Below are 26,894 nucleotides of genomic sequence, written 5' to 3'. Positions count from 1 at the left end.
CGGGCTGCAGAAAATGTTACTTACGGAGCTTCTTCCACAAAGTGCGGCGAGGAAGATCTGGGCGAGGAGGAGGAGCGCTGAAAACACCGCTTAGACTTCAACCTTTCCTGATAATTAACCCCAAAGTGCTCTCGGCGGGGGTAATTACCGCAGCCACGCGGGACACGTTCCCTCAGTGATCCAGGTCATGTAGGTCTCAGGGCAGCTGAAGAGATCCCGGTAACTATGTTCAGTTTATTTGTATAGCACCGGCAGAGTCCGTAGCGCTGTACAATGGGGGGGGTGCTAGTGGTAAGCGAGAATACCTGAGATGTTTTATGGAACGGACCCGTCATGGATGTGGCGATGGACGCTCCCCCACCACACGGACATTTAATCCTACGGACGGATCACAGGAAGGATCCAGCAGTGAAGAAACTGCCAGGGCTCAAAATCTCTAAAGTAGATTAACTCAGTGATGTCGCCTTCCCTGAGCGCCCCCCAGCCTTCTCTATTACATCAGGGACGGGCCTGATGGGGGCTGTGATTTTGGTCCGGTTGTGGTATTTGGTGATAAGCCCCCCCGGGTGGACCCCCCCCATGTATTTCTCTCAGGGATCTCCCTTTTGATTCTTGTCTTATGGGAGATTTGCCCAATGTGTGAGGTTTGAGGGCTGTCCGCGGGGATGGTTTGCTCTACGTCCAAATCCATGGCTGCTCTCAGCTGTCCTGCATGCGCACAGGTGGCTTTAATATGGAGCTGTTAGGGCGACCCCTCGGGTGCAGATTACAGAACCAAACCGTCCAGGAATCAGTGGTGTGAGACAGTCCCGCCGCTTGCTGTCGCCCCCGGGTGGCCGGGGCATTACTAGCCTCTATGAAGGGTTTAAACGCAGGGCGTCGGGGGATGTGCGTTACGTTCGGAACATGCGCAGCACGCAGTCTACACAAGAACATGGATTCTTTTTATTAGAAATACACAGATTTAGAGACATTAAAGGCCGGACTCCGCGCCGAGCGCCTCGCGCTCCTCCTTACTGGCCTCGTTCTCGTAGCGGGTTACCCCGGCGGCTTCTTCCCCGCTCCCCGCGGTTTGTGGGGCTTTTCCGGCTGCCCCCCGGAGCTGCTGCTTTACCATGTAGATGAAGCCCAGATATATGATGTAAATGGGAGCGCGGATTCCAGCCGTCAGACCCAAAAATATATTCCTGCGGGGGGCACAGAGAAGGAATTTATTCTGGCGATGAGTAAACGACCTCCCTGACCCGCAGAGCTTACACTCTGTAATTCTTTGATAATCGGGTGAACGTTTCTTTTACCTGAACGAGGCCGCGTCGTACATCCTGCAGGCCCCTTTCCCCCCGCAGGCGTTGGTTCCCCATTTCAAACACGTCTTATCTATGAGGGCCCCGAAGTATATAGGGGCCGGGATCCCGGCTGCAGGCGGCAAAAGGAAAGCAGGTGAGAGAAAGTGTCTGCGGATGTAAATCCCGCCCCACCCCCACCCCGCGGACCGCCGGAGAGACGAGTTCTATGTCTGTGATGTCATCCTGCTGATGTCAGGCATCCTTTTACCGCCACGTGGTCACGTGATCATGCAGGTTCCGTGCGCACACGGAAAGGGAGTCTATGGAGAAATATCTGAGGCTGAAGCCGGGGTGGATTGCTGCTCGTGGCGGGATGCAGATGTACACGGCAGGGAAACCCCCCCAGAAGAGGGCATTATTGTGACACGGGATGGCGGACATGTATGTTTTCTGCACACGTGTCCTACGTAGGCGACAGTGTGAGCGATCGGTACATAAACACCTACCGAGGGTTCTGATCAGTAACATATAGACTCCGATGGCCAGGGCCTTTAACTCCGGACTAACGGACCTGCACGACACAAAAGGCATGTCAGGGAGTGGAGGAAACGGCACGCGCTTCATGTAACGTGTGCCAAGCACGGGGAGACGCTCTGGCACGTGGACACAGAGCTGTAACGAGCGATAATGACAATCCTTCCGAGAGTCCATCCGGGATAAAGAGACTTCCCTGTTTATTTCCACGGAAATGCAGGGAAAAAAAACTTCACCAATAATCCCAACGGGCCGTATTTACAAAATTGCCAGTTGCCATGGAAACCGACAGACTATTCCTCCTCTCTCCACAATTACGTACTTTGACCCAGAATTTCTCGAAATGCGTCACAATATATTATTATTATTATTATTATCTTTTATTTATATAGCGCCAACAGTTTACGCAGCGCTTAATACAATACATAAATTCAAGGGATATGACAAGACAAGAATTGACAGACTAAGACAAACCGATACATTTGGTGGAGAGAGCCCTGCTCGCAAGCTTACATTAAATGATGTGATGGACAAATAATATGAAGCCAGCGGGGGCGCTGTGGGGTTCCCCCCCCCGGCAGCAGGGGGCAGTTACGGGGCAGTTATTGGGCGAGAGGGTGGGACTTACCACATGACGATGATATAAGTAGCGGATCCTCCCAGCGCGAAGATGAAGGTGACGAAGGACTGGCTTATCGTATAGTACAGGAACATCTTGGAGCAGTTCTCGCTCCGGGGACACGTCCCCAACGTGGCCGACAATTTGGTGGCCTGGAAGCCCGTGGCCCCGATACACGAGCAATTGTAATAAACCTGCAGGGAACACAAGGCGTACACTCAACGGCCGTCGGGGAGAGTGTACACTCAGGGGCCGGCGGGGAGATTCGCTCTCCTCCATTTTCCGGAAGACCAACGAGGCCCCCGAGAGGCTCCTAAATCTACCCATCCGGTAGAACCCCCGGCGCGTCTTGCGCCGTTCTGCTTACTCTGTCCCGTCCGGATCCGGTGGAGGATTTGCAGCCGGCCAGACACGCCGACATGTATGTGACCCGATTCTCTCCGCACACCGGGTCCCACTGCCTCGGGGAACATTCGCAGTCAGAGTTACACGGAGCAAACGCCAGGCCGTCCCGGGGCCCCGGCGGTTTAACCCTATATTACAGAGGGGGAGGCATATTATTGGAAGTCACTGGTATGTGATGGGTTAATTGGCCCCAAGAGGTCACTCACCCGTCGTACGCCACCGTAAGGCCGGCCACGTCGTTATTCTCGCAACCGATTACAAACACGGAGAGCGAGAGGAGAAACGCAACGAGGGACGTCGCGAACGACATCTTGGACGCAGACAGGAGCCCAAACTTGTACCTCTTCATAATCAGACCCCCTAAGAAGACCCCCAGAGCAGCCGCGGGCAGCGTGGACACCCCTAGAAAACAATACATTCATGCGTGAGACCGGCAGCCGGGACCCCAGCCATTCCCGACGGTTTAACCCGGACGTCGTCCGCCGGGTCATTGATCACTGATTTATTCCCTAAAACCCGGGATTTTTGGTGAATCTCCCCGACACCAAAATTTTGTTTATGATCTATAAAACCACTGTAAACGCTCATGCAGGGGGGGTTCTCATATAATATATTTATATAATATATATATATATACAGCGGAGAGGGAGCGGACCGGCCGCGGCTCACCCGTGATGAAGTTGGCCCTGGAGGCGGACTGGCCGTACTGCTGCTCCATGTACTTCGGCTTGTAGGTGATGAACCCCAAGAAGCTGTTCATCTGCAGGAGGGTGACGCACAGCAGGAGGGTGTACAGAGGGGTGCAGAGTAGCGTCTTCAGCGAGAGGAAAAACCCTACAGAATAACGGGACGGCCGTTACCGGATCCAACTAATCACAGAAACACATAAGAACCGGCAGATCGGCCCCAGTCTACTCGCCCGTTTCTCCTGCTGTAACGACTCAAACCTTAATCAGTCGTTGGTCTCGTCTTAGATTCAGGAGCCGTATGTCTATCCCTTCCATGTTTAATACCCTCACTGTATTACCCTCTACCACCTCTGCTGGGAGGCTGTTCCACTTATCTACCACCCTCTCAGTAAAGTAAAACTTCCTTCCCTTCCATCTCAGTCTCTGACCCTCTAGTGTTAGATTCCGGTCTCTTGTTGTAACTTTTCTCCTCCTTTGAAATAAATTCCCTCCCGTCCTTTATCTCTTTATGTATTTAAATGTCTCTCCCCCATCCCCCGTCTCTCTTCTCTTCCCCAGAATGTTCTGGAAAGTTTGCTGGACGTCCTGCGTTAGTTTAGAAGGCAGAGTGAGCAGAACGTACATTAAGCGACTGCCTATAAATCAGCTCCAGTGAAACGTGTTGACGCTCTCCCCGACGCACCTTTTACCGTCGCTTTGTCGCGATCCCGCTCCTTCTCGTCGGTGTTCATTTTCTCGGGAACAGCTTCCGCTTCTTCACTTTGGCTTTTCAGGCTTTTGGGCAGGAAACAGAACGGGATTCCAGATAATAGATTTATCGCCCCGGCAATAAGGAACCCGAGCCACCAGGCGCCGACCCAGCGGGTGTCCTGGGGCGAGATGGTAATACTGTCTGTAGATGAGAGGGAGTGACGCTGATGGGTTATAAATACAATCTCTCCTTATCGGCGGCTGGATAGAGATGGAAACTCACCCAGATCCACAAATCCGACGTCCACATAAAGCTTGGCGCAGAAGGATCCCAGCATGAAGCCGGTCATGGGGCCGAATAGCGCCACCGTGTGCAGAATCGCTGTGCGGCCGCGAGGGAACGGAATGGGTTAAAAACATTAGCGGTTTGTCGATAATTATTGATTATCAGCATTTATGGTTTTATTAGGAATTGATCATAACGCTATGAATTACCCCGGAACTTTCTATGTGAGCGGCCCCCGAGAGTCTCAAAATATTAACCCTTTAATAGCCCGACGTGAAGATTCTATGTGGAGACACATACGCTTAATAGAGTCACCTGCATTCAAGCAGGGATGTCAACCCCAACATACTGGAGATAAATGATCCCCGCAGGGAGAATGTGTGACCCGGAGAATCTGCCCCTTCACCCCGAGACTGGGGCAAAAGCCGTGAGGGTTCCCGGGTGTGGATTATCGATGATGTCATATAATTGCGATGTATTAGCGCGCTGATCGCCGGCGTATGTCGTTACCTATGTACAGAGGAGTGTTCTCCGGCCTGGAGAAGTCGTCGAGGTAGGAGATTCCCAGCGGGATGATTGGCGTCTCTCCGATACCCCGTAACAAGTTTCCAATTAACATACAAACCCACAAGTATGAGCGCGTTTCTTTCCCGCAGTCTGAAACATACAAGGCAACGAAGGGTTAAATCTCACGCATTCCTTCATTGCTTAAAAGAACAACTTATTTTTTTTTAATTTAAAGGGTTAATGGGCCGCTTTTTACAACAAAACCCCACTTAAGTCTACGTGTTCCTGGAAATAAATACGCCATCCCCTGCATGGGCGATTAGCGGGGGCTCCGGGCAGACTTCTTATTGCCCCCCCCAGAAATAATCATTAAAACGTCTAATTAAAAAAATGTCGACGGCCCCCAAACCCCTGAATGCCGCAGATGATCTTTAATGTCTTTCCCGTGAAAAGAATCATTATTTCTCGGCATTGATATAAATAACGTCATATTTTGCTTGGAGAGCCGGCGGCACCTGACTGCAGGTCCTCGAGCGTCCGATTGGCCAGGCACGGCGAGACGCCGGCGCTCAAATTACTCTGTGCGGCCGGCTGCGTCCGTAACGATTCATATTTATATCTGAAAAGAAGATTTTTGGTTAATTGTCATATAATTAGCGAAACACCAGCCGCTCCCGGGGACCCCTTTTTCTTGGTCCGGCATTAAACCCCCCCATTTACCCCCCGAAGGGTAGAACCCCAAAATTGCGAATCCCCCAAATATTTCCTAGAACAGACTAAACGGAGCCGATAATCCCAGCGGGACGCGGAGCGGCCGCTACTTACTGCCCCATGAAGAAATGCGGCGTGGCCGTCAGGAAGCTTCCCACCGACATGATGAGGCAGCCGCCGGCGATAATCCGCGGCCGGTGGAGTTTGGCTCCGAAGTAGCTGACGACGGCGATCATTAGCAAATTACCTGCAAACAGAACACAACAGCCAATCAGCGACTGAGCGTTAATTCCTGGGGGGGGGCGATTCCCGCTACTCACCGAACTCGAAGCTCCCGTCGATCATTCCCACCGTGGACGAGGGCAAGTCGAACCTCCTCTCGATCTGAGTGAGGGAGCTTTTCACGTAACTCCCGGAGAAGGCTTTGGCGAAATAAGTGAAGCAGAGCGCCGCCAAAAACAGCTGCAACAGAGCGGGGATTAGAATGCGCGGCGCCGACGCGTTTCGCACAGCGATCCGATTGGCTGCTCCTTGAATAAAGAAAACGCTTAACCCCTCGTTGTCTGCGCCCTGTCACTTAAAGATTAGAAGTATATAATGCAAAGGTGGCAGCGCATGTAAAGTGCATCGGCCAGCTCTGAGGGGAAGTTGGGGGGGTTACCCCATTCACAGTTTCGCCCCCCCCTCTGAGGATAAACCTCTCTTTGTACAGACGACGCGGATTAATCCCGCAATACGAAGAGAAGCGATTGTTTTTCTGTTAGCGGGGAGAGAGGGGCAAATATACCGGGGCTACTTTTTACGTAGTGATTTAACCCTCTGTTTCCCAGCATGGAGTTTGCGCAAACCCTAATAAAGGGTTAATTATAGGCTCCCTCTACGACAGGGGTGTCCAATTTGCGGCCCTCCAGTTGCTGCAGGACTACATCTCCCATAATGCTCTTTCAGCTAAGGGGCTGGCTGAGGAGGATGGGACGCCCCTGCTCTACGATCACGTTTTACACGAGCAGCAGTGCCCTCTGCTGAGTAAAAGGAGGCATTTCACACAAATTGGTGGAACAATTTCTCTCCTGCACCAAATCCCAGGGTTTATATTTCCAGTCAGTCCATATGACATCACTGGCACTTGGCTGATGACATCATCAATATGGCTTTGGGATATAAGCCCAGAAATGCCACTGCAGGGGGTAGGTTTATCGTTTACGTTATTACTGCCCCCCCCCCCGGAACGATCTGTCTTTTGGGTTTCTCTGTTCCCAGGGCCGGCCCTATAATGGGGCAGACTGGGGCAATTGCCCCAGGCGGCACTTTAGAAGGGGCGGCACTTTGCCGCCCCAAGCGCTTTTTTTTTTTTGAAGCGGAGGAGAGAGAGAGGGGCACCGAGTGGTTTTCGCTTACCCGCTCGGCGCCCCTCTCTCTCTCTCCTCTGCGGCGAGTCTCCCTGTTCGGTCCCGGTGCCGGCTTGTAATGCAGAGCGCCGGAAGTGACGTCAATTTCCGGCGCTCAGCATTACAAGCCGGCACCGTGGCAGCACAGGGAGACTCGCCGCAGGACTGTTTAAAGGTAAGTACCGGGGGGGGGGTACCGTAGATTATGGCGTCGGCGAAGTTTAAAATGCCGCCCCCCGGCGTCGGTGGGGGGGGGCGGCGTTTTAAACTTCGCCCCAGGCGGCGTTAAGTCTTTGGCCGGCCCTGTCTGTTCCTGTTTAATAATTCACATTATTGGGTTTTTTAAAGAAACCCATTTTTTACGGCCGATCCGATTAATAAGGGCGGGGTCTCCTTACGGGGAGGAAACACGGCTTTCCTGTAAGAACATTTATCGAGCGAAAAACGTCATAAAAAAACAATTGGGTTTACTTAAATGGTTATAAAAATATAATATTTAGGACCAGTCCTGTTTCATCGCTCCATGATTTGTGCTTCGGACGCCGTGGGGCGAATTACATATCGGATCTCTCGGAATCTCATAAAACCCTGGAATCTCCAGGCAGATCGGCCCCATCCGGCCCCCGTCTAGTTGCCCGTTTCTCCTGCTGTAAAGACTCAAACCGTGATCAGTCGTTGGTCTCGTCTTAGATTCAGGAGCCGTACGTCTATCCCATGCATGTTTAATACCCTCAGTGTATTACCCGCTACAACTACTGCTGGGAGTCTGTTCCTCTGCTGGAAGCCCAAGCCAATAACTTGCCCTTTTAAATGACGGGTCCGGGGTTCTTTACCTTAAGTGGATCGCACCTGGCCGCCGTCTTCGGGGGGACTTTCTCTTCTTCATTTTTCGGGTTGGGTTGGGTCGGGTTCAGGTTGTTCAGTTCGTTGGACTCCTTCTCTACGGTCATGTTTAATGCTGTAAGAATAAGAAGACGTTCGGGGCCGCTCATTAACGAGGGACTCCTGGGTGTTACTTTGGGACACGTTGGGGGTCACCTGCCTCAGGGGGTCTCTCCATCAGCTTGTCCCAGAGCGGTCTGCCAGCTCCAGGTCTGTGGCTGGCGCTCTAATCATTAACCTGCGCGTGTCCAGGGCAAACAGGCACCGGCGTGTTTGCTTTCAGTCCTAAACCATTATGTCCTGACAAGAGAGATTACCTGCCGGGTGCGTGATAACCCCGGGGCATCCAATCTGCCCTTTCTCCCACAAATTTGGGGCATCTGCCTATGTTTTGGGGGCTGCTCTCCTTAGTTTTTGTGTTTCTAAAATGATGATCTCCCCTGTTTCCATTGTTGCCCCTTTTTGGAGTGTAATACCCCCTTTGCCCCCGACTATGTCTATTTTAATATGTTGACCGTAGATATTTTGGGTCATTTTTAAATAGATTGCGACATAAATAAAGATTATTGGGGGAGATTCAGCTGGACAGATAGCCGCACTACAGACATGTCCTCGTGCCATTTACAACATGACGGGGCTGCCATCAGAGGACACGTGTGCGCATGGCGGGGCGTGACAACGGTGTTCATACACTGTGCAGGGGACACAAGTGGCCCCCCGTCACTCATCTCTAAAGTTCAAAGTTGGAGTGAGACGATCTGTTCCCCAAATTCAAAAACAACCGAGGTTAACCCCACGAGTGAGATTGCTGGGGTGGGGTATCTGATAAATGGGTCTTCTGCCTCTGCACCCCCCTCTCCCCAAAAAATACCCAATGGGTTAATAATTGCATTAGGGCAGGATATCAGATACCGGGGTAAGTGAAGACCCAGACGGGTGCCCATGGCAAAGCTTGCCAAATGGCGCAATTACTGATATGCCGTAATTCCTGCGAGAGAATCCGATGAGGCCGATTCTGCTTGTGGCCCCTGACCCGTTCAGCCTTTCTGCATATATATATATATATATATATATATATATATATATATATATATATAGTATATATCAGCTGCATATATCTGCCCCCTTTTACCCCACCCCCACATGAAATAACAGTGGTGGTGGGGGCAAAAAAAGAGGAGTGGTTGGGGTCTGGATAAAAAGTGGGCAGAGCTAACATTAAGACACACCGACATTTCGACTGAGGTTCCCGCACTCCCCCAGTTTGACAATGGATCCAGTCCTGGTCACCAAGACGCATCTTGAGTTAATTAGCTCCATTAATTACCCCTCACAATTTGCCCTGTTCTGATCGTAAATGTTAAGAAAGTTATTTCAGTGACTGCCTTTCATTAGCCGGATCCGGAGTGATCCCTTTATTTGCCGGCATTAGCCTTAATCTCAGAATTCCTTTGTATCGCCCTAAAATAACCCCTTTCTACCCCCAGCTGGAGTGTTACCCCCATCACACAACAAATCATTTACACCAAAGAGAAAAGCGAATCACCCTCAGCCGGCCTCACAAATTCTTCCTCCCAACGAAAGTCTTCCCGCAGCTCGAAAATCTCCAAACTAATCCCGTAACGGCGAAAAGAGAGCGAGAGACCCCCAGCCAGATAATCCCCGCCGCCGACAGAATAACAACAGCCGAGAAACAGAAGCCCCCGCGCAGGGGACACAGCCCCCCCCGCTTTATTAAATGTATCTCGTCGGATTTTATTTAGAGAGTAAAAGAGATCCAAGAAACACAAGAAATTAAATACAATGTATCCGAGTTTCCGTGTTACGTAATCGCTTTATACACAAGGGATACACATGGAGTACACATGGAGTACACATGGAGTACACACGGGGTACACACAGTATGCACACATCATACACACAGGATACACACAAGATACGCACGGCATACACACAGTATACACACAAGATACACATGCGATACACACAGGATACACACAGGATAAGCACGGGATACACACAGGATACACATAGGATACTCACAATCACACAAGATACACGTGACCTCCTCTATCTTGAAGTCAAGTATTTCAACCTTGTAAGCGCAGAGTAAATAGTCGGCTGGAGGAAAGTTCAAACGTTCCGAATGTCATCAAAGTTCACAAACAAACACAAAAGTCACAAATTCCCAGATATCGGGGGGGGGGCTCCACGTTAAAGGGACGTTTTCTGTAATCTGTTCCCTGAATCCAGGTCAATGGGGGCAAAAAACAACCAGCTGACTAATACTATCTCTGGGGCAAATCAAGTGAGTGATACTCAGATCCCACTCCACTCGCCTCAATCGTCTTTATTTGTGTGTCCTCAGGAGAAATGGATTTCCACTAAATTCTGCGCAAACAAGCGATTTATGAGGAAAATAAATGAGACAAATTCTGTTATTTCTTGTCGGTGTTACAATCACCAAAAGTAACCGTTTATTTATCATTTAAAAAAAATAACACTGTTGTTTGGCATCGCTGTATGAGCGGCCCTCTATGGACCTCACAGACTCTGATTCTGCTGGAAAATAAATGCTAACATATTTAAAAAGGTATATATTTAACCCTTTCCGTAAATTATTCATTCCATACTCTGTTTCTGAGAACAGATATTACTGAACTAGAATTAGACTGTAAGCTCTGTAGGACAGGGACCTCTTCCTCAAATCTATTGGACCCCAATTAAAATGACTGTAGACCTCTGTAATTCTTTTTAAGATGGGTAGAGATTCTGATAACATTGTTTCAACAACCTTTATTTGGTCAAATTTAATACAGAATAAAAGATAAAAAAATACATGAATTACCAAGAATTTTCTGAAATTATCCAGAGTCACTGAAAACAATTCCTCGTAGAAAAATGCTAATGATTTCATTAAAAAATAAAAAGTTCAGGGGAGAGGGACAATTCAAATTTATTTCAAATATGTTGAAAGCGTACCTAAAAAGAATTTAGAAAAATACACAAAATATTTTTATATTATATCTCCGAGACAAAACACCTACAAAAATATAAAGAATCTCTATTTACAAAACGCAAAATCTTCAGCAAAACGGACATTTTATGCAAAAAAAAAAGAAAAATGAATTCTTTTATCGGATTAAACAACTTAAGGAAGTGCAAATATGAACTATTTTACTCAAATAACACGATAATTAATAAAAAAAAAAGAAGTTACAGCCCTGGCTTTATGTTTAAACGCGGAAGGGGAGGGAACCGAATCTGTTTTATACAAATCTGAGATTTTACAAACTGAATCCACTTTTGAAGCCAGGAAGGACCCAGGACCGGAGGAGACGGTAACATCCTGCGCTTTATTTTTACAACTGTTCCTGGTCAGACTTTCCCAATATCCCGCTAAGTGCTGCGCGTGCACAGCACGGAGAGTGAGAGCTGCAGTGTGGACGGGGCTCTGTGTGATGCAAGAGAAAGAGTCTGAACCGCATGAATGATGAGAGAGGGAGAGAGTGTGTGAGTGTATGGTGTTAGAGTGAGAGTGTGTTACTGTATGGTAGTACAGTGTATGTGTGTGTTACTGTGGAGTGTAGAGACAGTAGAGTGTGTATATATTACAGTAAAGTGATTAGTGTATGGTGTTATAGTGTGTGTATGATTAGTGTATGGTGTTATAGTGTGTGTATGATTAGTGTATGGTGTTAGTGCGTGTATGGTTAGTGTATGTAAGGTTAGTGTATGGTGTTAGTGTGTGTATGATTAGTGTATGGTCTAAGAGTGTGTATGGTCAGTGTATGGTGTTAGTGTGTGTATGGTCAGTGTATGGTGTTAGTGTGTGTATGGTCAGTGTATGGTGTTAGTGTATGTATGGTTAGTGTATGGTCTGAGAGTGTGTATGGTCAGTGTATGGTGTTAGTGTGTGTATGATTAGTTTATAATATATGATTAGTGTATGGTTAGTGTATGTATGATTAGTGTATAGTGTTAGTGTATGTATGGTTAGTGTATGGTCTGAGAGTGTGTATGGTCAGTGTATGGTGTTAGTGTATGGTGTGTTTGCGTGTATGATTAGTGTGTGTATGGTCAGTGTATAGTGTTAGTGTATGTATGGTTAGTGTATCGTCTGATAGTGTGTATGGTCGGTGTATCGTGTTAGTGTGTGTATGATTAGTGTATGTATGGTCAGTGTATAGTGTTAGTGTATGTATGGTTAGTGTATCGCCTGAGAGTGTGTATGGTCGGTGTATAGTGTTAGTGTATGTATGGTTAGTGTATCGTCTGAGAGTGTGTATGGTCGGTGTATAGTGTTAGTGTGTGTATGGTCAGTGTATAGTGTTAGTGTATTTATGGTTAGTGTATCGTCTGAGAGTGTGTATGGTCGGTGTATAGTGTTAGTGTATGTATGGTCAGTGTATGGTGTTAGTGTATGTATGGTCAGTGTATGGTGTATGGAATATGTATATGATTAGTGTATGGTGTTAGGGTTAGTGGGTGTTAGAGAGAGTTTGATTGTTAGTATGGGTTTTAGTTACAGGGGTGGGGGTGCCAAAGAAGTACTGCACCCAGGGGCCACTAACCCTACACCCACCCTGGATTAATGTCAAGGTTCGGCACCTTCTCCGGAGGTCACTTAAACTTTCAAATACTTTTGAGACTTTTTTGTCGGCCAAACTTCATGTCGATAGAAGCTTCAGGCGTAAGGTCTGGCAAATCCATTTTAACCCTTTATTTATTCGCATATTCGGGGCTACAAATATTTTATACGTTTACTGAACCACGAAGGTAATTTCCGGTTTGTTAGCCACGTGAGTCGGCTTTCCCTCCCAACGCGTTCAACATAATTTAGGTTGCAAAGGGTTAATAGAGAGCGTGTTCCATAACTTTACATATTCACAGGTTCCAGTCCCGGCCGCCCTCTCAAAGCTGCGTCTCTTCTTGCGAGGAGTACGCGGGTTGCGTGAGATGCGACTTCCCGCCAACGCTCTGGTTGGCCAATCTCTGACATGCGCCGCGGGTCACCCTCTTATTGGTCGCGATTCTGCGTTTCCTTAACATGAAGACGACAACAGCGTTGAGGAAGATGAAGGCCGAGCCCAGCGTTGCCGTGACGCCGAGATAAACGTACCTGCAGCGGAAACACTTCGAATTAACCCTATTCGGTTCCTGGTGTTAGGCGTAGACACGGGACTCGCCATTTAGGTGTGTTGGGGGCATGTCTGGAGGCGGATTTGGGCATGGATGGAGGTGGGAGTGGGCAGGACAAGAGGTGTGGCTTCCCACCTACCTTAACTACAGAGCCGCCTCGCGGAGCTCAGCTGCAGAGTGTCTCTAGGCGGCCATGTTGGAGACAGACCTCAAATGGTTTTACAGCTTCCTGGGCCAGTCAGAGGAGATCACTGGATCCCTCAACCGGATCATGATCCCCAGGGGCAGCTACTCGGGACAGATGGGAGGTATGCGCCTGTCAGTGCCGTCCAATCGCAGATCAGCAGGATTACTCACCGGAAGCCGTCGGTGTTGTACAGTCTGCATGCGCCTTTCCCTCGGCACTTCCTGTTACTCCATTTTAGGCAAACGCTGTCAATCAATGCCCCAAAATACACCGGGGCAGGAACTCCGGCTGCGTGAATAAAACGGGGTTAAACGGTATATTTTTACGGCATTTCCATAACGGGCTCCTCGTCATTTCTCTAGAAAAGGATAAAGATTCACAGAGGAAACGGACCGTTCCACATCTCAGCATCGTTAATGAAGAGCGACTCACCGAGGACCCGCACCGCCATTGTATAAATACCCAGCGCCAGGGGCTTCAGCTCGCGCTTCGTGCACCTGCAGGAAAAAAATACAGAGATTGAGCCGCGGGACAGGGCCGAGTGGGGGTTAAAAAACTATAACATGTTTTATAGTGGCAGCATATTCCATAGCGCTGTACAATGTGTGTTATTATTATTTATATATCGCCCTCATACTCCGCAGCGCTGTACAATGTGTGTTATTATTATTATGTATAAATCACCATCATGCTCTGTAGCGATGTACAAAGTCTAAGAAAATTACCTCAAAAGTAAGATGTACCCCGGGGTGCCGCCGAATGACAGGGCGAAGGAGGTAACGACTGAAACGATGACAAAATACAGGAGCTTTTTAGAGCAATAGAGCCCTTTAGCGCAGGGACCCGGCACGGCGGAGCCACCGACAGGGGGCCACGCTCTGGGGGCCACGCAACTGCAGTTAGAAAACGTCTGCGAGACACGGAGAAGAAGCTGTCGTTAGAATAAAAGGGGAGCAGAAGGGGCAGTTTCTGCAAGTTCTACCCCAGGTGCAATTATTTTGCAAGAAGCAGAAAGGATCCATTTATACCCCGGATTGAGTGTTTTGGGGTAGAATGTAAATGCCCCCCCCCGCTCACCGTCATTCTCCCAGTCCCGTTAGAGGATCTGCAACCCGCAAAACACGCTGAGAAGTAGGTGACCCCATTCTCCCCGCAGACCGGATCCCACTGATTCCCGGGGCAGAAGCAGCTCAAGTTACACCCGGAATCCGCGGCTTCCGGATCCAAGATGGGCGGAAATCTAGAAGAAACCCTCAACATTTTTAACCGATACTAAATATAACGTTCCAGGCTGAGACCCCGTCTGACCACTGTCTGACCAGCGTATGACCCGCCTCGACGTGGCCCCAGCATGTGGAGAGACCCGCGCCTCTGCCACACAGGATATGACATCATAAACCAGCGATTTCACTGTCTCCACTAGAGATTAGCCCCAAGCCCGCTCACCCTGCATTTATATAAACAGGTGAGGGGAGGAATAAGTAGGGGCATTGATAATTACATTTTAGGAGAAGCTCCTTTTCACCCCCTCTGCCCCTACGGGTTAATTGTATGAACGTACCCCTGGTAGGAGACCGTGAGTCCGGCCACCGAGGAATTTTCACATCCCAAAGCAAACAAAGACAAGAGCATCAGATATCCGACAAGCGAGGAGCCGAGCAGGAGCTGCGCGGCCCCCAAAATATCCACCTGGAACTTTTTCATTATGACCCCTCCAGAAAAAATCCCGAGGGCCACTGCGGGGACGTTTATCAGGCCTGGAGAAGAGAAAGGAAACAAAATGAACTCTGGATTCGGACGGCAGCTTTAAAAAAACCTCCATGTTTTGGTTTTAACGATATTTTATTAAAGTCGTGGATTTTCTGTTGAGTTTTAACCCTTTAGATGGTGGCCTCACTTACATAGCAACGGGTCCAGACACTGTGTAACCCCCCTCTGCTGACGGGACCCCCCACAGTAGAATTTTCACAATATGTGCTGAGATGTTTAGTGATTTTTGAGGGAATGCTGCCCCCTAGAGGCAGATCTGGAATATGCGACCCTCACAGAATCGGAGCTGCCAATAATAACGCAAAACGCTAATTATTGGCCCCAAAAACACAAAACAAGAAACCTGCCGAGACGAACAAAACGAGACAACGAGTAAAGAGAAGATGGAGCCGGTTTATGGAGAAGTTAAATAAAGGACAGGAGAGAAATTTATTTCAATGAAGGAGAAAAGTTACAACAAGAGACCGGAATCTAACACTAGAGGGTCAGAGACTGAGATGGAACAGGAGGAAGTCTTACTTTACTGAGAGGTTGGTAGATAAGTGGAGCAACCTCCCAGCAGAAGTGGTAGCGAGTAATACAGTGAGGGTAGTAAACATGCATGGGATAGACATACGGCTCCTGAATCTAAGACGAGACCAACGCCTGATTAAGGTTTGAGTCTTTACAGCAGGCGGGGGGGGTTCTGGGTCTGTATTTGTACAGCGCTACGGAATATGATGGCGCTATATAAAACAATACATAATGATAGTTGTGATGCGAGTAGCAATACCGATGATGAAATTGGTTGTGGACGAGGTCTGTCCGTACTGCTGCTCGATGTATTTGGGTTTGTATGTGACCATCCCGATTAACGAGTTATACTGCAAAACGCTCCCGCACACATACAGAAAATACACCGGATTCCCCAAAACGTCTCTCAGCGACGGCAAAAACTCTGCAAAAAAGGGCAAACGTTCAGAAAACTCCAAATGTACGTTTTTTAGGTGAAGTCGGATAACAATATTTTACCTTTTGCCATCTTCAGCATCTGCGTCTTCCGCTCGCTGACTTCTTCTAAGATGAACACGGATCGCTCCGACGCGGTGCTGGAGTTCTTCCGGACTTCTGTCTGGTTTTGCTCGTTCGGTAAGAACCAGAAAGGTATTGTGGCGAGAGAACTGACCGCCCCGGCGACCAGGTAACCGAGCCACCACGCTCCAATCCACTGGGCGTCCTCCGGCGTGATGGCCACTTGGTCTGCAAGTCCAGAACATAATCACGTTTCCGACTCCCGGAAGATTAGGAGACCCCAAAACACATTACTCAGGGGGTCCATAATTTGCTGAGAGTCTCCCAGTTAAACTCTAGAAGAGGTGACCTTTAGAACTTTGACCAAACTTGGCCATTATAAAGCCGCCATCATGGGATTAATTACATGTGTTATGAGGTGGTAGCCCCCCAGCCATTAGCTGTTAGCCCACCACACACGTGTCCCGTTGGTACAATGGCCATTCCAGAACAGAAGAAATGAAGGGATATAAAATACTAATAAGTAAAATAAATACCTAAGTCCACGGCGCCAACATCGACAAACAGGCGGGCGCACAACGATCCCAACAGGAAGCCGAATATCGGTCCGACTACGGCAGCCGTTTGGACGCATCCTGAGAGGAAGATCATCGGAGATAAATAAGAAATCCGGTTCACGGGGAGCATAAACATCGTATTGATTATTATCGGTATTTGTTTTCGAGCTGTAGGGACCTGAAGCGCTAGGGCAGCCATGATGGATTCCTGGGCTAACTCTGTGACTAAGGAATAAGAACGACCGGCTTTCCTCTGGAGACCTGAAGATGAACGTCTTACCGATATAGAAAGCGGAGTCCTCCTCTCTGGAATAATCGTCCAGATAAGATATTCCCAGAGGTTGTATCGGCGCTTCTCCAATTCCCCGCAGGAGGTTCCCCAATAAGACGTAAACCCACAGAGAGCTTTCCACGTCCGCATCGCAGCCGGAGACCCAAGAGGACGACGCTTCCAACGGACAGATATCTTATGTTACTATGACATCATCAAATCATTAACTTTAAGACTAACCTTTCAGGGCCGTCCGTCATTTTAACCCCCCCACACCATTTCATAATCACAATATCGCTCTGCTTTGTTTTTTACCCCAGTTGTCCTTTTTGCCCTTTTAAGTAAACGGTCACTTCCGTGGTGGCCGGGGCCCATGAAACAGGTAGAGGATTTTCTTCTATCTAATGAATCCTTGGCTCTGATTGGCTGATTCGCTTCATTATTGCAGAAGGGAAACAATGTATCGCATTTAGAGGAGAACCTACCGGCACTCATTTCCACGTCAGAGATCATTTGTAGACACGGAGAGAGATTGCTTGTAGAATTTGAAGAATGTAACAGAGCCTTCCCATAAGAATAGCTGAGTGAGAATGTATAAAAAGGGGTTAATATATCACATTGGGAATATTAGGTAGACGCCGGTTACCGCTCATTGATGGGGGAGGGGGAATCTGTATTAAATTGAGCCGAGCGTCTGATAAATTAATTCAAATTGATTCATTAATGAACTTCATTTTTCCATCAGAGTTCTGTGGGTCGTACAGGAGCTGCACACCAGAAATCTGAAACAACCCTAAAGAAAGTTCCTGATGGGGAGAAATGAGGGTCCTGGGCATGCCCCTGGGGCTTCTATTTGCCCCACCACACTATGCGTGGAAGATGTGGAGAGGGGGGTGAGAGGGGGCATTCACTGTCCCAGGTTACCTCGAGGGATTAAGGAATAAAACGTAGATTCCTTTGGACTCAAACATTTAGAGCGTTTTAAACTCAGCCAATCAGCTGCAGCTTCCAGATTCCCCCCCCCGCCCCCGGTTGGTGCAGATGAGTCAAGTTGAATTTAATTTTGGAGACTCCAGTATCAGCTGTTAGTGAATCAGCCCCAACGCATCGAGTGACCTCCCCGTCATCATACTCACCGAGCCATAAAAAAATGGGGCATCGCAATGAAAAAGGTTCCGGCCGACATGATCAGACACCCCGCGGCAATTATTTTGGGCCGGTGCAGTTTGGCTCCAAAGTAACTCACAACGATTATAACCAGGAGGTTTCCTAAAGAAAGAACGGCAGAAATACATTTCAGTTCTGCGCAGAATGGCAGCTTCTGATTGGGTATTCCAACTCTATGATTCTGTAGCTGCCTGAGGATGATGGGATTTGTAATTATTGATAGTGACGGGAATTTCGGATCAGTAAACTAAACCGACTCATGAAGTGATTCATCGGTTCACTCAATGTGACTCACAGCAGTTACTGCTTCCCAGTCCCTCCCTGCACTCGCACTCACACTCACGATTGGCCCTGCCCCTTTCCTTATAGTCTATTAATCCTCCTGCCTGCCCAATCAGGATGATTTGTTTATTTGCATTACACACCAATGTATTGTACAGTCGTGTGATATGTGTTACACACCGATGTATTGTACAGTCATGTAATATGTTACACCCCAATGTATTGTAGTTATGTAATATGTGTTACACACCAATGTATTGTACAGTCATGTAATATGTGTTACATCCCAATGTATTGTACAGTCATGTAATATGTGTCCACGCTGCTCAGCAAATCAACTCACAGTAAGCATACGATTGATATTTGGGATGCTGAAAGTTAGGGGAGGTTAGGGTTACTGGGGTCTTTATGGCTATTTAATGAATTACTCAGTGACTCAGAGCTGCTCTGAATAGTTCTTTGAGTCAGTGAACTGACCCAAAGGACCTTTCAGAGCAGCTCTGAGTCACCAGTTCACTAATTCAGACTTCAGAGCAGCCCCGAGTCACCATTTCACTGACTCAAAGAACTGTTCAGAGCAGCTGTGAGTCACCAGTTCACTGACTCAAAGAACCGTTCAGAGCAGCTGTGAGTCACCAGTTCACTGACTCAAAGAACCGTTCAGAGCAGCTGTGAGTCACCAGTTCACTGACTCAAAGAACCGTTCAGAGCAGCTGTGAGTCACCAGTTCACTGACTCAAAGAACCGTTCAGAGCAGCTGTGAGTCACCAGTTCACTGACTCAAAGAACTGTTCAGAGCAGCTGTGAGTCACCAGTTCACTGACTCAAAGAACCGTTCAGAGCAGCTGTGAGTCACCAGTTCACTGACTCAAAGAACCGTTCAGAGCTGCTGTGAGTTACCAGTTCACTGACTCAAAGAACCGTTCAGAGCAGCTGTGAGTCACCAGTTCACTGACTCAAAGAACCGTTCAGAGCAGCTGTGAGTCACCAGTTCACTGACTCAAAGAACCGTTGAGAACAGCTCTGAGTCACCATTCAAGTCAATAGGATACAGCTCACAGTTGGGGCAAAGCGTTTGAACAACCCCCCGCAGGACACAGAATAACACGTAGAGTCACAGTTACCGATCTCGAAGCTGCCGTCAATGACGCCGACCAGAGAAGAGGGGATCTCGAATCGTCTCTCGATCTGCGTGATGGAGCTTTTCAGATAACTTCCCGACAGAGCTTTCGCAAAATACAGAAAACTCAGAGCCCCCAGGAACATCTGCAGAACGAGATCCGCTTGTGATTCTGCCCTGAAAATGGGCAAAAAACCCCCCAAAACACCCAATCGGGGTCTGGATGTTATGTGGGGGATAAAGCATCTTATGAGACACAATGTAACCCAGAGCAACACAGAGCCAAAGACCCCAAAGAACATGAATACAAACCCCCACCCTGAGGTAAGAAACCCCCACGAAGAAGTATGAGCCCCAAACACTGTGCAATGAACCCCAAATTAAAGCATGAACCCCTCACTGAGCCATGAAGCCCCCATTCCTTGGACTGTAAAGAGGCGCTGAGTCTTCGCGGATCAGCGGGTTTCGCTGTCTGAGGGACGAGAAGACAAATGACCCCCGAATGCTTTACCTTCGGCCCCCCGGAGCAGCCGGTCCTCCTCGGCCTCTGACACTCAGGGGCTGCTCTTCCTGGAGGTTTCTGGGAGTAGAACCCGATCCCTTCCTTCTGTGAAGACTTCATCGCCATGGTTTTGTGATTCGGGGGTCTTAGCGCCGGTATCAGGCGGTGATATTATTTTATACGTTCCTTTGGCCTTCATATCATGGTGAAGAAAGACATCAGATTTCACAACATACCCTGACTTATTGTACATCGCTACAGAGTATGATGGCGCTATAGAAATCAATACATAATAATAACCTTCTAAAGCTCTCAAACTACACAGAATTACAGACTGAGATGTGAGGCGGATTAACGGCTTCTTATTTGCTGTCATCTGTTTTTTTGGGGTCCCCATTTTCAGGAGCTCCTGATCTCTTTACGTGACTAATAGATGCTTTTTTCATATGCCTATCCCATGCATGTTTAATACCCTCGCTGTATTACCCTCTACCACTTCTGCTGGGAGGCTGTTCCACTCATCCACCACCCTCTCAGTAAAGTAAACCTTCCGTTCCATCTCGGTCTCTGACTCTGTAGTGTTAGATTCCGGCCTCTTGTTGTAAAACTTCCCGTCTCCCCTCCGTTGCTCGTTTTACCTTTGTGTGTCCGGGGCTTGTGTCGTCTGGCAGGGGTCCGGGGGGCTGCTGGGTCACTGAGGACGAGGCGCTCGGCTGGCGGGGGTTTAATGGACACGTGTGGGTCGGAGCCGCATGCTGGGGCTGGGGGGAGGAGGAGGATTTACGGCCTTTTATTCGGGTCCGGCGGCCACTGATCCTTTTATAATAAACTCGGCTTTTTTTCTTTCCAATTAGGACGGAGCGTTTGTGGAATTCCCAGCGCTGAGAGCAGGCGGGACAAAAACTCAGTGCCACACACTGACTGCGTGACGCACGCGTGTGATACAATAACATGACGCACGCGTGTGATACAATAACCTGACGCACGCGTGCGATACAATAACATGACGTACGCGTGTGATACAATAACATGACGCACGCGTGTGATACAATAACCTGACGCACGCGTGTGATACAATAACCTGACGCACGCGTGTGATACAATAACCTGACACAAGAGTTTAATACAATAACCTGACGCACGTGTGTGATACAATAACCTGACGCACGCGTGTGATACAATAACATGACGTACGCGTGTGATACAATAACATGACGCACGTGTCGGATACAATAACCTGACGCACGCGTGTGATACAATAGCCTGACGCACGCGTGTGATACAATAACATAACGCACACGTGTGATACAATAACCTGACGCACGCGTGCAATACAATAACATGACGTACGCGTGTGATACAATAACATGATGCACGCGTGTGATACAATAACCTGACGCACGCGTGTGATACAATAACATGAAGTACGCGTGTGATACAATAACCTGACGCACACGTGTGATACAATAACCTGACACAAGAGTTTAATACTATAACATGATGCACGCGCGTGATACAATAACCTGACGCACGCGTGTGATACAATAACATGACGCACGTGTCGGATACAATAACCTGACGCACGCGTGTGATACAATAGCCTGACGCACGCGTGTGATACAATAACATAACGCACACGTGTGATACAATAACCTGACACAAGAGTTTAATACAATAACATGATGCACGCGCGTGATACAATAACCTGACGCACGCGTGTGATACAATAACATGACGCACGTGTCGGATACAATAACCTGACGCACGCGTGTGATACAATAGCCTGACGCACGCGTGTGATACAATAACATAACGCACACGTGTGATACAATAACCTGACGCACGCGTGTGATACAATAACATGATGCACGCGCGTGATACAATAACCTGACGCACGCATGTGATACAATAACATGATGCAGGCGTGTGATACAATAACCTGACGCACGCGTGTGATACAATAACATGATGCAAGCGTGTGATACAATAACATGATGCAGGCGTGTGATACAATAACATGATGCAGGCGTGTGATACAATAACATGAGGCACGCGTGTGATACAATAACCTGACGCACGCGTGTGATACAATAACATGACGTACGCGTGTGATACAATAACATGATGCACGCGCGTGATACAATAACCTGACGCACGCATGTGATACAATAACATGATGCAGGCGCGTGATACAATAACCTGACGCACGCGTGTGATACAATAACATGATGCAGGCGTGTGATACAATAACATGATGCAGGCGTGTGATACAATAACATGAGGCACGCGTGTGATACAATAACCTGACGCACGTGTGTGATACAATAACCTGACGTACGCATGTGATACAATAACATGATGCACGCGTGTGATACAATAACCTGACGCACGCGTGTGATACAATAACATGATGCAGGCGTGTGATACAATAACCTGACGCACGCGTGTGATACAATAACATGATGCAGGCGTGTGATACAATAACATGATGCAGGCGTGTGATACAATAACATGATGCAGGCGTGTGATACAATAACATGAGGCACGCGTGTGATACAATAACCTGACGCACGTGTGTGATACAATAACCTGACGCACGACTGTGATACAATAACATGAAGCACGCGTGTGATACAATAACATGACGCAGGCGTGTGATACAATTACACGGCGCACCCGTGTAATACAATAACCTGATGCGCGTGTGATGCAATAACATGATGTGCGCATGTGATACAATAACATGACACAGGTGTGTGATACAACAACATGACACAGGTGTGTGACACAATAACATGATGTGTGCGTGTAATACCATAATGTGATGCATGCGTGATATGACCGTAGACAGTATACACACTGCTGCGAATGGTTTCCCCGCGTGTGGATTTTGGCGCGGGCCGTGTCCCCCCCATAGCGTGTTTGGGGGTCTGTTTGCTGATATCCTCCCTCCGGTGGCTGCTTTTTGTAAAAAGTTTGATTTCTGAGCGGATTTAAGGAATTTTCTTCCAATAAACTGAAGGCAATTCCAAGCATTTCAAAAACGTTTCCGTTCGCTAAATTTAGTAGGAAAAAGACGTTATTGGGCAGCATTTCTTTCATGTTTTTATTATTATTATTATTGTTTCGGAATACATATATTTAAAACTGTGTTAAATCATTAATTTTCAAACGCTATGCTTTACAGATAAGTGTTAACAGACAGAAACATTTAAAGCATAAAGGGTTAAAGGGCAGGAGGGGAGAAAAACCTTTGTTTTTGAATAAATTTTGAATCAGGAAATTAGAATCCAAAACACTTTTCATGAAACGGGAAGCAGAGAAATGAATAACTTTTTCTAAACCCAATTTAATCCCCTCAATGGCTTTTTTGTCACAGAATAATCCCAATCCTTAACTACAAGAGTATTTACTACATGTGAGGCCCAGTGTGGAACACGGAATCTCATCCAGCTGGCCACGGGCCACCTATTATTAACAACAACACCAAATGGCCCATAGGTGCAGGAGCCCTGCCTCTGGGGCCACAGGCCACTTATTAATAACACCACCAAGTGGCCTATAGGTGCACGGGCCACTTATTAATAACATCACCATGAAATGACCTATAAGCTTTTTTCCATTCTGGAAAGTTATTTGCATTTGGTTCCTCAGGGTGATGTCATAAATAAGGGTGCAAATAATAAACCGGAGATAAGTCTATTGTACAGCGCTACGGCATATGATGGTGCTATGTCAATCAATAGCTAATAGTGAGTGATTGAACGGCAATCCAATCAGAGATAAAAGCAGATTTTTTTCCTGGTGTTTTTTGGCTGGAAGGATTGAGATTCGGTTGCTTTTCACAGATTTACCGATGCGTTTTAAACGCCTCCCTTCGGCTTTCGCAACAATTAAGCCGGAATCGCGATACAGAAAGAAGCAGAAACAACAAAGAAATGATCAGGATTTCACTTTTCAAAATTATTGCACATTTCTTTATTTTTCGTTACATGGGCTTCAGACACGGAATTATTTGTAAGAAAACAAAAAGGAGATTTTACCCCAAAATAGTCCTGTGGGGTGTAATGTGGCTGCATCAACAGTACAGAGAGTCAGGGGCCACACATGGAAAGGCCGGGAATAAAAACGGGGATCGGGAGAGGGTCGATATTTACTAAAGAAGGCAAAACCCCAAATCTGCTTTATAAATATTCATAAACAAGTCACATTCCGCAATGCCAACGACCATTCAGAATCCCACGCGTTTCGCAGAGTTAACTCTGTTATCAGGCAAAAGTATTCGTTTAATAATTATTTGCACATGGGGGGGCAGACGCTCGCTGACGCCCCCTGTTGGCTGGTAAATAATTTGCATAAACAAAAGCAAACGAAGGGGGTATTTATTTCCCTGCTTCTCATATAAAAACATTCGTGACCAATGAGCGATGATGCAGACCCCCCCGCCTCTGTCCGTAGTGACACCCCTCCATTCTGCTATTGCTTGCATTGTTTTTTTTTGTACAGAACCTTAAAAGAGAGGAACATCTAATGCCACGTTTTTCACAAGAAGTAGAACTTTCCTTTTTTTTTTATTAAAAAACGCCCCCAAAAAACCTGAGTTTGCCCAGCGGTACCCAGAACCAGGCGCGGGGGGAGCGGCGACACGGACGCGTCCTGCGTTATTGCTTTTCTATTACGATATAGGAAGTCGTTACGTTTCCTTTAGGCACACTTTGTATCGAAGACAAGCTTTTATTTTCACACTTCGTTGGTCTTTTACCAATAAACATTTTCTTTCATAAAACACGTGGTAGTGGCTTAGTCTTTTTCTTTTATTTTACCGTTTTGTATTTTTTTTTACATTTTTTTGTACACATATCATATCATATATAGAAGTTTGGTGCTCTAACCCTGATTTGAAATAGTTTGAATGTGTCTTTTTAAATACAGGTTACCGTGGGATCGTACAGAAACACACAGAAACATTTTATTACCCCTATGGCTGCCGGCGGGATGGGCAACGCGTTTCACAGCAGCCCGTCGGCACCGGCAGGTTAAATGCAAAGCTTACTCTCTCTTATACTGAAAATTGCCGATACTGCAATGGTTTTTACTAAACCTGCTACAATTCTGTGCAAAATACCAGCACGCTTGGCCACAACGGGAACCTGATTAGTGCAAGTGAGAGCTGCTGGGATATACAAAGTAAAGAGGGGGATCAGAGAGAAGACCCCAGAAATAAGTTACATGAAAAAAGGGCTACTAAATAAGAATATTTAATAGCCCCGTTACCCCTGTGGACCCGTAACTATCAATATAATGAAAGTATTACCCCCGGGGGAAGCTTTTCCCAATCAAAAGTCTCAGTCCGACCCAGGGCCGGCAACTAACCCAAGCTGGGATTTCTGGGGGACAATGGGACGGATACTCGAGACATTTCAGGCACTGCAGTAATATGTTTGGCACTTGACTATGAAAGCCACTAGTCACTAGCCCACCCCATCCATTAACTAGCCGGGGCTTTGTCTAGGTGACCCACCACCCAGCGTGAAATAATAATACTGTGTGTTACGTCCCTCACGGGGAAGGAGAGGGTTAATGGCTTATCAGAAAGCACAGGAAGACGCATGTTCTGGTGACTCGGTGTATGTATATAGTCATCGATTGTCATGTCACATGTATGTACCTGTGTGCGTGCAGCAACATGCGTTCTAGAGTCCTGGGGGTCTGACATGGGGTTCAGTGCTAGGGATGGAGGATAAATGATGAACCCCAATATTATATTTTAATTGCTCTTTGTCAACTTTTCTTTCTCCTAAAAATCAAGCAAGAAAAAGTAAATTGATGAATAAAAGAGTAAATCCAGGAAATGCAGGAAATGATACATTTTGTGGATGAATATATTTATGACATCATTTATTGCCCCCAGACAACCCTAACAATCTGGAAAATGTTCCGCGAGGTCTGGAACCTGCGCATTTTACCCAAATAGTTCTCATTATTTTATTCTTTGACAAATATGTGATGTCACAAGGCTCCCCATTTTCACTTTAAAAACCCTAAAATGTACAAAGGGGCATCAGCATCTAAATATCACCCCCGGCCGGACGACCCCAAGTAGCTCCCAGCGAATCGCATCCCGAAGAATATCCAAAGAGGACGCTGTTCACTCAGACGCATATCCCGCTCTGCCAAGGCTTTACGTGCTGGGCATGGAAACGGCTAAAAGTTTATAAAAACCGGTGATTTAAAAAAATAATTTTACAAACAAACAAAATAATAATGAACGTTCTATCTACAGGAACCCATAAAAATTTCTCCATTATTTACAACAAGATAAAGAGCAAATATAATAAGGTGAAATAAAATATCGGAACGTGAATAGCAACCTTTAAATACGAGTTTGGCTCACAGCATGAACGATGCGGACGGGGAAAGAAAGTCTGCCCTATTGTGTTTTGTTCACATGTAACGTGTCACGTGTTACAGCTTTTATTAAGCGCTCGGACCCAATAATATATCACACAAGAAATACCAGAATTCTGATAAAGCTTTGGAAGTTTTATCCCTCGGAATTAAGAGCAAATACCCTTTACTGGGAGCCTCGCAGCTAACAAGGCCGATGCGCTTGGCCTCCGCACGCGCGCCATCGCACACGCTCCATCGCACGCGCTCCATCGCACGAGCCCCATCACACGAGCCCAATCACACGTGCTCCAAAACGGTGCCCGATACACGGAGGCGGCCGTGGTCACGTGGCCCCTAGGCATTTGTTGGCGAGTCTTTAGAAAGGCTGGCAGGTCGGTGCCGAGAGGCTGGAAAGTCAGTGGCCGGCCCCCGCCATTGTCGTATCTCTACAGTGTTGTGTCTAAGTAATTGTGCTGGCTGGAGAGAAGGTCCGTGAAG

The 26,894-nt window shown here is 47.4% G+C and overlaps 2 protein-coding genes across 2 annotated transcripts; both read right to left on the bottom strand.

Moving 5' to 3' along the window:
• Positions 1–973: 973 nt before the first annotated feature.
• Positions 974–8,065, bottom strand: LOC149273372 (solute carrier organic anion transporter family member 1B3-like). Its single transcript, XM_089506384.1, has 14 exons — positions 7,949–8,065; positions 6,048–6,297; positions 5,842–5,974; positions 5,532–5,635; positions 5,020–5,166; positions 4,507–4,605; positions 4,216–4,425; positions 3,514–3,678; positions 3,051–3,246; positions 2,807–2,972; positions 2,449–2,633; positions 1,793–1,857; positions 1,299–1,416; positions 974–1,187 (listed from the first exon to the last, which is right to left on the bottom strand). The coding sequence occupies exons 1-14, from the start codon at positions 8,063–8,065 to the stop codon at positions 974–976; spliced, it is 2,169 nt and encodes a 722-aa protein (XP_089362510.1).
• Positions 8,066–12,911: 4,846 nt separating this feature from the next.
• On the bottom strand, positions 12,912–26,666 carry LOC149273371 (solute carrier organic anion transporter family member 1C1-like). The gene is made up of 14 exons (XM_089506382.1): positions 26,578–26,666; positions 19,509–19,681; positions 18,072–18,204; positions 17,421–17,515; positions 16,945–17,130; positions 16,644–16,742; positions 16,108–16,335; positions 15,869–16,033; positions 14,888–15,083; positions 14,404–14,578; positions 14,052–14,236; positions 13,759–13,823; positions 13,497–13,614; positions 12,912–13,119 (listed from the first exon to the last, which is right to left on the bottom strand). Exons 1-14 carry the CDS (start codon positions 26,664–26,666, stop codon positions 12,912–12,914), a joined length of 2,115 nt encoding a protein of 704 aa, XP_089362508.1.
• Between the last annotated feature and the right edge of the window lie 228 nt (positions 26,667–26,894).

Source organism: Sceloporus occidentalis, unplaced genomic scaffold, assembly GCF_023333645.1.
Source record: "Sceloporus occidentalis isolate IW3139 unplaced genomic scaffold, rSceOcc1.0.p SCAF_382, whole genome shotgun sequence".
Lineage (NCBI taxonomy): Eukaryota > Metazoa > Chordata > Lepidosauria > Squamata > Phrynosomatidae > Sceloporus > Sceloporus occidentalis.
This window is presented reverse-complemented; position numbering and strand designations above follow the sequence as displayed.

Excerpts from the sequence above, each read along its gene's own strand:
- LOC149273372 (XM_089506384.1), bottom strand. The coding sequence starts at position 8,065 with ATGACCGTAGAGAAGGAGTCCAACGAACTGAACAACCTGAACCCGACC. Across the intron at positions 1,858-2,448 it reads ACTTATATCATCGTCATGTG|GTCCGTTAGTCCGGAGTTAA; the intron begins GTAAGTCCCACC and ends TGTGTCGTGCAG. Across the intron at positions 1,417-1,792 it reads GTTACTGATCAGAACCCTCG|CCGGGATCCCGGCCCCTATA; the intron begins GTAGGTGTTTAT and ends TGCCGCCTGCAG.
- LOC149273371 (XM_089506382.1), bottom strand. The coding sequence starts at position 26,666 with ATGGAGCGCGTGCGATGGAGCGTGTGCGATGGCGCGCGTGCGGAGGCC. Across the intron at positions 16,336-16,643 it reads TGTTGGCGCCGTGGACTTAG|ACCAAGTGGCCATCACGCCG; the intron begins GTATTTATTTTA and ends CTGGACTTGCAG. Across the intron at positions 16,034-16,107 it reads GATGCTGAAGATGGCAAAAG|AGTTTTTGCCGTCGCTGAGA; the intron begins GTAAAATATTGT and ends CCTTTTTTGCAG.